The 11,571-nt window shown below is 40.2% G+C and overlaps 1 protein-coding gene across 1 annotated transcript in view; it reads left to right on the top strand.

Moving 5' to 3' along the window:
• The window catches only part of LOC127010442 (nuclear hormone receptor FTZ-F1 beta-like), a 215,708-nt gene extending 204,400 nt beyond the window's left edge, over positions 1–11,308 (top strand). Inside the window, exons 10-17 of the mRNA XM_050884612.1 lie at positions 1–30; positions 498–709; positions 2,122–2,336; positions 2,830–3,027; positions 3,610–3,862; positions 7,006–7,160; positions 7,432–7,526; positions 7,722–11,308. The exon at positions 1–30 is cut by the window's left edge and continues 230 nt beyond it. Coding sequence (XP_050740569.1) covers positions 1–30; positions 498–709; positions 2,122–2,336; positions 2,830–3,027; positions 3,610–3,862; positions 7,006–7,160; positions 7,432–7,521 — 1,153 coding nt within the window. The 3' untranslated portion in view covers positions 7,522–7,526; positions 7,722–11,308. The remainder of the gene's footprint in view (positions 31–497; positions 710–2,121; positions 2,337–2,829; positions 3,028–3,609; positions 3,863–7,005; positions 7,161–7,431; positions 7,527–7,721) is intronic.
• Positions 11,309–11,571: the final 263 nt, after the last annotated feature.

Below are 11,571 nucleotides of genomic sequence, written 5' to 3'. Positions count from 1 at the left end.
CGGCATCACCAGGCAACAGCTTATCAACAGGTGAGCCGAGGCGGGGCCACCCTCGCGATACATGTCACCCCCCACACACACTCACCTCAAACGCCACATTGCATGATGAAACCAGGGGTGTGGAGTCGGATTTGGAAAATTTCGACTTCGACTCCGACAGCACCTCCCTTCCCCTTCTCCTTCCCCTCTTCTGCAGTACAGTGGTAGGCAAATGAAACCCCGCCACACCACACCACACCATCCCAGCCACACGACATCACACATATCTTTAATAAGGAGTCGGAGTCGGAGATATTTTTACCGACTTCGACTCCGGCCAAAAGTAGGCGACTCGAGCGACTCCGACTACGACTCCACATCCCGGAAAGAAACAGTTGTAGATATTTGCACACAACATTATTCGCTGACATGTTTACAAGGCGAATAATTCTTCTATCATACAACCTGTGCTTCGTTGCAAAAGACAAGCTCCTAAAAATGTTATTCTTTTCACACAGCCCTTGTCCAATCTGCGGAGACAAAATCTCAGGCTTCCACTACGGCATCTTCTCCTGTGAGTCGTGTAAAGGTTTCTTCAAGAGGACTGTACAGAACAAAAAGAACTACGTGTGCATGCGCGGCTCCTCGTGCCCCGTCAGCACCAGCACCAGGAAGAAGTGTCCGGCCTGCAGATTTGACAAGTGCCTCTGCATGGGCATGAAGCTCGAAGGTAAGGTGCGGCAGGAGAACGCATGCCCCTAAAGATGGCGCTCCTTTAATCAGTTCAACATTATTCGCAGTTTTCTTGGTAGGAATCCTCAAATAGTAGATAGCCCCCTTTAAATGTGTGAAAGCTTGCCAGTAAAACAATCATGGTGCTTCACCCTGCCCTCCCTATTCAAAGCTCAGCAGATATCAAGCTTTATCAGTGACTGGTAGTTGATGGCCGATTAGCAACAAGGTGGTATCATTTCAGTTTCTTGCCACTGTTTTATCACACGAGCCATCACAATCAAGGTTGTGTCAAGCCCACAGCAGACCTGAGAGGTGTTCAGATAATCACTGAACACAGAAAGGTGATTGGAATACACAAACATCCTCACTAACCCAGGAAGACGGACACACCATCCCGGCAGCTTTGGACAAACCCAAAACTGGGTTTACCCACTCTTGAACTATGCCTTGTGATCTTTGACATTTGTACATCAAGGCTTCTATTAGTTCCTAGGAACTCTACTTTCCATGGGAAGGTGAAGTAATAAATATTTTTCCCATACTCAATATCACCTTTGAAGAATTTCTTAAGACAAGAAATTATAAAGATGTTTAGGCTGAAGAGACCATCTTCTTCTTTATTTATTGACATCTTACATAGTGCAGCAAGTACAATTATCTCACTAAATAATGGACAAAAGAAAAAAAACTAAACATTATTTTTACTTCATCATTAAATCCTCGCAAACTTAGAAGAAAATATTTTTGTGCTCAGAGATTGAGCAATTACTGATAGCAATAGAGGAATACATAAATGAGTGGATGGCCATCAGCATGATAAGTTTGTATATCCTAAGTTGCTATTAATACAGAATTTAGTATTTTATTTTACCAGTTTATCAGTTTACTGTAATTTTTCATAGTGTCATCATCCTTTTCATTCCCTGTTGACTTTAAGCCAAAATTCAGTGTATCCTCATGACACGTTGACTTACCACATGTCCTGAATCAGCCGGGAAAGTCCCAATTTTTAGCTCTTGTCTCAGGGATCTTGTACAGTGTAACGGTTAGATTGTCAAGGGAGAGAGATTTTTGCAAAAGTAGTTACAAACAAACAGTTTTCTTTCACTAATATATAATTTAGCTTTAATATACCATTATTTTGATCCCAGTGTACATATGTGCTTAATATATTTTTTTCTTGTACTAGTCTAACATTATATATGTATTTGAGATTTATGTTACACATGATTGCATTAAATTTACACTTGTCCTGGTTTGGGTTTGAGACATTGTGGTAATTTTAATGATATATACATTATGTATATTTAGTTTTTGAATAAAACTGCAATTTGTTCTCCTGATATTTGGCTGTACCCTTTGTAGTTCCCACTGATACTGGTATTTAATAAAGTACTTTTCCCCCAGCCATCCGTGAGGACCGAACTCGTGGAGGACGCAGTACATATCAGTGTGCCCCCTACCCCCTTCCTCCATCTCTTGTGACGCCCAATGCCACTGGCCATCAGCTGGACCCCCAGAGGCTCCCTGATCCTACTGCCGTCAAGGCAGAGCCTTCAGATGGAGAGGAAATCAAACCTTCACCTTCTGATGATAAGAGGCCCATACCTCTTCTCCTGCAGGTAAGCCTTAGTGCAGCAGTATGCATGGATGTTGATTGGGTTATTTTCTTGATAACTAAGATGCTTCTGGCCACTTGAAAACTGGTTCGTCTCTCAATGATAATTCTATGAACATTCCTCATCAATGTGTCCTTCAATTGAAGTCCTTGTGGAAAAGCTTCTTTTAGTCATTACTATGCTGGTGTAAATAATGCGCATGTAACCATGAACTGAATATCATGTGTGGGTTGCCAATTCATCTCCTTGTGGTAATCTAAATGAATGAGACGTTTTTGAGGAACTGTTGAAGATTTGATTATCATGAATTAATATGTGTTGTAGGAGCTCTTCTCAGGGTCAGAGTTTATATGCCAATTGAATGAAGAAAGTTTAAGATTTTTTTTTTTTTATTATTATTTTAATTATTCATTACTGAATTTAAGTAAAGCCTGGACTCCCACCCTTTTAGAGCTGGTAAAAGAGGTTACTGACGAACGTCATGACATTCTTGCAGCAAATCCATGATGTAGAGCACCTGTGGCACTGCAGCGAGAGTGAAATGGAACAGCTTCGGCAGTCTGAGGAGGCAGCTCGCCACGCCATGGAAAACAACTCCCCAGACTTCTTGAACAACCTCTGCCACATAGCTGACCACCGACTCTACAAGATCGTCAAGTGGTGCAAGTCTCTGCCTCTTTTCAGACACATAACGGTATGTTGAGGGAAACAGTAAGACTGGCAGTGATTCACAGGGGAAGCAGTACCCTTATGCTAGCAGTAAAGCTAATAAGCAGAGAAAAATTCCCACCTTGTTAGTATCTTATGAATTAAAATACTTATAATACAGAGAAGAGTTAGTCAGGGGTGGTGTTTGCCAAACTGTGGTGGTGGCCCAGAGATGGGTCATAATGTTTTTTTTTTTTTTTGTTGTTGTTTTTTTGTTTTGTTTTTTTTGCCAGAGAGACTTGGAATTGCCCTATTGCTTTTATAGCATTTAATTTAGGTACTTCATTGAAATTAAAATTATTATATCCATTCATAAGAACACTGATGAGATATATGCCCACTGGTTGTCCACTGTGTACACAACATTGCTACAGCTGTGTACATACACATATGTGTAAATTTTCATTTTACATTTTGATAAGGCATAGCAATGTGAAAACATGTCAAAGTGTTTATTTAAATCAATGTCTGTCATATACTTATAAAAGTCATGATAGGAAAGTAAAAGTTGCAATAAATAAAGGAAAATACAATAAGCCATGGAAGTTATCTTTTTTTCTTTCAACAGATTGATGACCAAATCTGTTTATTGATCAACTCATGGTGCGAGTTGCTGCTTCTGTCATGTTGTTTTCGATCAATGGACTCCCCGGGTGAGATCAGGGTGAGCTCAGGCCGCACCATGACCCTGCAGCAGGCTGAAACCATGGGTATTGGGCCATGCATCGAGCGCATGCTCAACCTGACCTACCAGCTCAGCCGCCTCCAGGTGGACAAGTACGAATACATGGCAATGAAGGTCATTGTGCTGCTATCTTCAGGTGAGCCTCTAAAACTGCAGGTAGAAATTTTAGATGATCTTCAAGGACACATAATGTATGTGTGTATTCAGAGCACATTAAACAGTTTCTGAAAAAAGAGGTGTTAAAGAAGTATTTTCAGTGTAATGGCTTCATAGAGTGGATGAGTTTTAGAGAGAGAGTTGGCAGGCAAAAGATTCACTGTGCTAAGAGGAAGTCCAGAGCAGGGAAAATTGTAGGTGCTGCTAGTGTGGCCACTCCCACATGGGGAAGTCTTCATGAATGGACAGGGGGGGGTTGGTGAGGTAGATAGGTAGAACAAAATATTCTGGTCACAATAACTTTTGTGTCATACGTGAAAACACATTCCTCAAGCACAAGTTATAAATTATGATAAGCAATGAAAACTGAAAACCAGAAAGTTGATGAATATTAACAGAAAATTTCAATCATATGACATTCAAAATTTGTAATAATAAATTTGATTAAGTCAAACAAACAGCAAGTTTATCATTTCAAGGATCATGTTTGGCATGCCACGTCTTCAACAATAACATACTTCACTGTATGATTGCAGACTAATTTATATTGCTTTATGTAGATTCAGTTTATTTTATATGGATATTTACATAACAATGTAATCAGAGGTGGGCTACATGTATTGAATGTTTAGTTTTCTTTGCAAATGAGAACTATTGTGTTTGATGGACAAGTGGTAATCGTAGTGGACAGTTACTGGGCTTTTAGAGTAACAGTAATAGATATTTTTCTACTCTAATAATATAATACTCATAGAAGACAGAAGACAGATTCCAGAAGCACTTCCGTGTCAACATTTTTCTTACATTTGCTGAATTACTTTCTGCATACATGAAGTTTTTATATTACACAAATATGCAATTTTTATATATTGTCTCTCTCTGTATCTCTGACCCATAAGGGTCTCCAGTCTTCCATGTTGCAATTCTGCCTCTGCACATTCAGTCCCTTGCCTGCCAACTCTCCATCTCCAATACTCATGTACTCTGTTGATCCATTTTACTGGTGGTGTCCCTTTGACAGACATCATTTCCTTTAATCTTGCTCTCAAATACTCTTCACAAACTCATCCTCATTAATTCTTATGACATTAATTCTCAAACTGAGTCTTTTGTCAGTGGAACAACCTTCCTGCAAAAGTGGTTAAAGGGAAAACAATCAGCTTTCAAAAATCACATTAACTGTTACTTTGCTGTGACAGGAGTAAACTAAACAGTTTGTATTGCAAGTGCTTTAATTTGTTCCACAGGTTGCTTAAGTTCCTGATGATTAGATTAGATCATTGATGCAGGCTTTTTGTTGCCAGCTCTTCCACGTTTCCATGTCCAGATCATCTCAGAGTACCATACTTCACTCATTCAGCCACTCCACACTCCACTTTCCTTCCTGTCACACCCATATCAAAATTCCTACATATTCTTATTAATATTTCCATTTACTACTTTGACATCTTGACACACTTTATGTTTATATTATATACCTCATTTCCACAAGGCAGCTTCAGGATTGTTTTGCTGCATTCCACATCTATGCAAATGATCAGAGTAGGGAGGCCAGTATTATTTCTTATCCTTCCTTTACCTCCATGTTCATCTTTCATTCATGACTCTCCCGACTACAGTGCACCTATGACTTGGCTACTCTTTGCTGTCTTTTACCTAATCTCCCCTTTCAAGCAACCATAGTTTCAAATAACCATCCCTAAGTATTTAAATTCAGCCACTCCCTCTATTTCTTTTCCCTACCAAATTTTATTCTCTGTAGTACTAATTGCCCTAACTATTTATAGCTTTGCAAAATCAGTGATTTTCTTCCTTCCTTTAAAATACCATTACCTTACTTTTGCCTGGATTGACTTTCACCTTTCTTCTTTTGCTCATCCTGCCAAATTAATTTACGGTCTTGTGGAGCATCCTCTCATTTTCTTCTGCCAACAACACTGTATGGTCTGCAAATGGGCAGACAATCATTCTCAACCTTGCACCTTAGTCTTCTACCTGGCTTTCCTTTCTCTCATACAACCGACCCTGAATATGTATTGGAAAGTTATGGAGACACTACACACCCTCTTCTCTCAACTACACTAACACCAAAACTCTCACTCAGCTCCTGATTCATTCATGCATAGGCTCTCGCAGCCATGTAAAATGACTTTATCCCTTCTAATAGTCACCCTCCCACACCATATATGCTCAGGACATCCCATAATCCCTTCCTGTCACCCCTGTCATAAGCCCTCTCTAGATCCATGAAAGCAAAAAAACAACTTCCCATTTTTCTCTGGGTACTTTTCAACTAGCATTTTTCAGCGCAAAAATCTAGTTCATACATCCTACCCCTTCCCTAAGACTCCTGAGACAGTCTTTTCCTCTAGTATATCCTGCATGGTTGTCAGGGTGGTTCTAGAGATGGTGGTCAGGGTGGTTTGGGTAGTGTCTATTGGGGGAAGGGTGCTGGGTGTGTTGGTGGTTGGGGTAGTGATTGTTTCAAAGTTTGGCAGTTAGCTTAGTCAAAGTGCAGCTCACCCAGCTGTTCGCCCTCTCCTTCAGGCTTGTCGATAAATGGGTACCTACGGAAACCTGGGGAAGACAAATTTTGGTAACCCAGATATCACACTAGTCCAATGTCCCGGGGTTCTGTACCCATTACAGGCTCAAGTGCTAATGTGTCAGAGATGAACTCCACGACCACACATATCTATAGCATATGCCCTCATTATTATAGATGTAGATAGGGCGTATTATTCACAGCTTATCAAGCTCCTCTCATTCCCCCTCATCCATGTATACTTTTTAATCATCTTACGCTATAAGGTGTTTGCTCAGAATTAACTCCTTTCAGCACATGAACACAAGATATTGCCTGTTTTTTAAATCACTGTAATATGAATAGGTAATAAGATCCTTTTCAAAACAATTAAATACGTAGTGTAATTACTGGTTTCTCATACAAAACGATTGGTATGTGATAGTAATAGTAATAGATGACCTAGTAGTAATAATATATGGCAACCAGAGAAATAGTTATAGTAATAATAACTTCTTTTTTTTCCAATACTACCATATACTGTGGTCATTGTCTACTTTGTCCATGCTTGTGCCTCACCTCAGATCTCTCTTTGCCAGATGTGTCGGGACTCAAGGAAGGGGAGAAGGTGCGGGACTCTCAAAAGAAGGTGGTGCAGGCGCTGCAGGAGTACACACTCACTCATTACCCTCACTTGCCGCCAAAATTCGGGGAACTTCTCCTTCGCATTCCTGAACTTCAGCGGACTTGTCAGGTACAGCTCCTATTCTAAACTCATTCATGGACAATAGTTTTTTTTTTTTTTTTTTTTTTTCAGACTTAACTTATATTTACATTAACAGTTTATGAAGAAATAGGTAGATATTTATTCTATATATTTATTTGAATACATAATAGTGTTATTAGAATTGTTTTTATTTTCCCATTAATATTTTCATTGTTAATTTTCTTGTATAGAAATAGTCTATGTGTCAAGTTATGCACAATGTTTCACTATGTGGCTACAACTGACTTCATCCATACAGGCGAGTAAGGAAATGCTCTCTATGAAGAAGAAAGAGGGCGATGTGCCAAGTTTCAACTTCCTCTTCGAGCTACTAAGAGGGGACCATTAGTTAAGGTGTGTGATTCTCTTCTTACTTTCTTGACTTTTTCATTCATCATGAAAAAAAACTTTGTTTACTGATTTCATGTACTGAAGGGTACTGTTGCCATCGTTCAATAATAGTATTGTATTTGTATAAATGAAGTTTTTCACTAAGAATTTTACAACTGACCATCAGAGATCTTATTAGATGTGTCTTTATCCTGACAGGTTGGAGTGCAACCTCGTTTAAGCATCAGTTGCTGCATCTCCCTCAGGTATGTGTGATCACTTTGGCCTCATGACGTGTAGTGTTGCAAAGGTACAGCTTCAGTGCAAGAATCAACAACATGCCATGATAACACCTCTACAGGGTTATGACCTAAAGTGATGACAACACTATGGCTGTGATAGTGGACGTCACCAACTCACCCGCCTGACTCACAAGATTCTTCCTCTAAGAGGAAGATTCAGGAAGAAATCTGTACAGGTCGTGTATGCTGTTGAGATGGAAATACAGGGTGTTCCTCAGTTATCTTTATCATTTATTACCTTGAATAGAAGAGGTAACTGAGGAGTACTATGTATTTTATTTTGTAGATACAGTTCAGATGTCCTACGTGTAATTCTGAGATACCAAATGCAATATAGAGTTTTATAAGTGAGTCCACTGGGTAGATTAGAGAAGTTATAAGGATATGCGTGACCTGAGTTACCACGTGTTAAGTGAGCGCATCTGTCGCCACTATACCTGATGGGAGATCATCTGAGGCTGTGGCATGGGCTCCGGGCTACACGCTGTCTTCCAATGGATATACTCTCAAGAAGCAGTACAGTATTTTTTTAGAAATATCATCTGCCATGCCATGTGTCCTGTATCACCATGTTGCCAACGTTACCTCTGCTGACTCCCCTCACTCCCTGTGGCCAAAGATTGTGATAGCTGGTCAGGCTTGCTTGGTGCTGTGCACATTTGCATATTTTATTAATATGACACGCTGTGCACTTATGTGTTAATTGCTATTTTTGTACTCCCTTTAAGTTAGTCTCTGCTCTCTCTTTAGATAGAGCCAGAAGACTTTTTAAGTCGAAAGCACATTGATTCTACAAATATTACTTATTTTTGTTAAAGTTTATGATTAGTTGTGATGTTTGTAATGGAGAAGCATTGATGGTGGCTGAGGTGAGAGGGAGCAGCAGGGCAGACGAGGCAGCATGGGTGAGAGCAGCAGCAACAGCAGCAGCAGCAGCCGCGGCGGTAGAGGTGCCAGAGGCCACCATAGACTGAAACTCTCTAATGCTAATTGACAATCAACAAAATCTTGCTGGACCAAAAAATATATATGAGAATTTATAAATTGAGACTTATATTAGTAGATGCTTTAATGGCATAAATCTGCCCGTTGACTGACAGTATTAGACACCTACTAGTCACTCGACAGTCACTTTTACCACTAAAGTCATGCACACTCCTTTCTCAATGAAATCCCAGTGATGCCCAAGTCAGTAGTATTAGAGAGCTCTGGTCTTGGTTCGGCTTTGTGAATCTGTGACAATTCCACTGTGCTGGGGAATTGTGCAACATGATCACGCTGGGCAGGTGTTGCAGGTGGCCAAGGGCCTTGCAGGATTGTACCTCAGTCCTCTATTCTTATCTGGCTGTTACTCCTTAACTTTTCTTATGTGGTCAACACCCAGACTCCTGCCTCCACATTGTTGTACACTGTGGAGATTTTGGGTCATGGGAAGCTTATACATGTAACAGCACTCATATCTACCTGTGTACTCATGACTGAAGTAAATCCTGCAGCCTTGGTTTGCTCAGCACCACCACCCACCAACCTTACACACAGTACCTGTCAACCAGCAACTAACCAAGTGCGGCATTGTGGCACCCTAGAGTTATAATCTTTTTCTTCCCTCTATTTTTTTTCATGCGTGCATTTCTTCCACCTTCTTTCTCTATATATGATATATTTCTAAATGCTATTTGATACTTTTATCTACATAAAAATTCTATCCTTGTTATATATTGATATTGTTTTATATATTGAAAGAGATCTTATATGAAATTTTTTCTTCATAACTCTACGTTCCCACATTGTCCAACATGATGAGCTACGAATACTGTAATATCTTCTGTGATGATAATTAAGCACTGTGTTTCATGTACTATACTGTCCCCCCATGCACCTGGGGGGTTAAACAGAAGTGAGAGAGGAGCACAGTGCAAGCTTTTATACTCAAACTTTAACCTTTAAGATACCTAATAGGCTGTGGCCAATACCTGTTACATTTGTAAGGGGAGGTGCTTCCTGGGGTGGTCCTCACCTGATGCACTGTGTTCTCAGAACTCAAAAGAATCCTCATCCTTTACCTTGTTGGTCAGATGAGCGCAGGCGTCAGGGCAGGACCACTCGGGACAGCCCACAAGTTATGCAATGTATCAGTGTTGGAGTCTATAACGAGCTGTTTCTTAAAACAATAAGCTGTTTTCCAGTGTCTTTCCATTTTTCTAGTAGCTCTCAGTGTATCGTTGTTTTAGCCTCTCTTCCATCTTGCGCTGTGCACAAGATTATTTGGGAAGAGACAAAGAAATGGTACTATTGAATTTAGTGTTCTATGTTTTCTACAGAAGAGATTTTTAATTTATTGCATTACATTTCCTGATATATTTTTTTTTTTCTCAGTTTCACACCACTTTCATGATGGCTGTTATTGGTAACATTCCATGAAGTCTAAGATATTTGTTGCCCTTTTTTTTCGGTAAACAAGATTTTGTCATGTGATATTATTTTAATAATTAGCAATTCAGAGGCTGCTGGGTAACTCCAAAGAGCCGAGACGGCCTCATGAGAGTGGTGCTCGGGTCGGCAGCGAGATGGCGCGCGGGGGCCCTCCCATCTGGCCTACACCACAGTCACTCTTTGAATTATTAAACCAAACTTGATTGCCACACACAATTGAATGTGGATAGTAAATATTTTTTAACAATGTCACACTGATGAGAATTTCATCACCAAGTCTTGAGTGGTCCGTGGGCGAGAGGGTGAGTGGTCTCAGGGATCCCCCGTGCAGAGCGCAGCAGAGACCGTCCAGGGTGCTGACATTGACAGAGGCTAGCGGGCGGGGCTCGAGCAGTCGGGGGTGCAGGGGCGGGACTCACCTCTCTTTCCCCATACACCGAAAACTTGTTCATCTTAGAATTATCATCACCATTCATTTAGGAGTGATCAAACCCATTTAATTTTTTCTTACTGTTTTTTTTTCACACCACAGCCATAACAACTTAGTTTTTTTTCTACATTCTATTGAGACTCTGGATGAACAAGTGTTCCGTGCACTTCACCACCGCATCGCGCCCCTGCTCCCCCCACGCCAGCACACGCCCACATCAGTCCACCCCGGCAAGCCAAATCACTAGTCCTTACACACTTTCTATTTTTCGGAGTCTGACTCGTGAATACCACAAGGTTTACCAGATTAGCTGTGACTGCTAACAACAAGTCAGTAAATCTTCAACTGGTAATGCTGGAGTTATTGGAATCTCTTGCCTCATTGAATCTCATCAAAAAAGAATGAAGTGGTGATTTCTAAAATTGTTGTGAAAAAGGTATATAAATAAATATATATGTATATGTAAATTCCAACATAAAAGGAAGAAACCTGCAAATCAAAATGAACTGTAATGTGTGCTATGGAGGATTTTTCATAAAGCTAGGTCGTTTGTATTTTTGGTATCCTGTACATAGTTGTTGTCTACTGGAGCAAGTACTTAGTATTTTAAGGAAACTTTTAATAAATATACTTAAATACAATGTCTTTCCATTTTACTCATGTGTGTTGTTGCTTATAATACTCATGGCAATATTGGTGGTGGTGTTACAGGACTGGAGCCAAGAGAGGTGGTCACAAAGGAAGGTGAGAGAGGTAGGGAGACCCCCAGACAGGCAGGTGACACACCAGGAACACAGCAAGCTAAGCACAGGTTTTCTTTGTCCTCTTAGTACTGCACCATTTACTTCACACTGAACTAATATTACACTTGTACTGTAATGCTGCACAAACACTTCTTTTTACA

This window comes from Eriocheir sinensis, chromosome 43 (assembly GCF_024679095.1).
Source record: "Eriocheir sinensis breed Jianghai 21 chromosome 43, ASM2467909v1, whole genome shotgun sequence".
Lineage (NCBI taxonomy): Eukaryota > Metazoa > Arthropoda > Malacostraca > Decapoda > Varunidae > Eriocheir > Eriocheir sinensis.
Note: the sequence above shows the minus strand (reverse complement) of the source record. Positions and strands in the feature narration are given on the sequence as shown.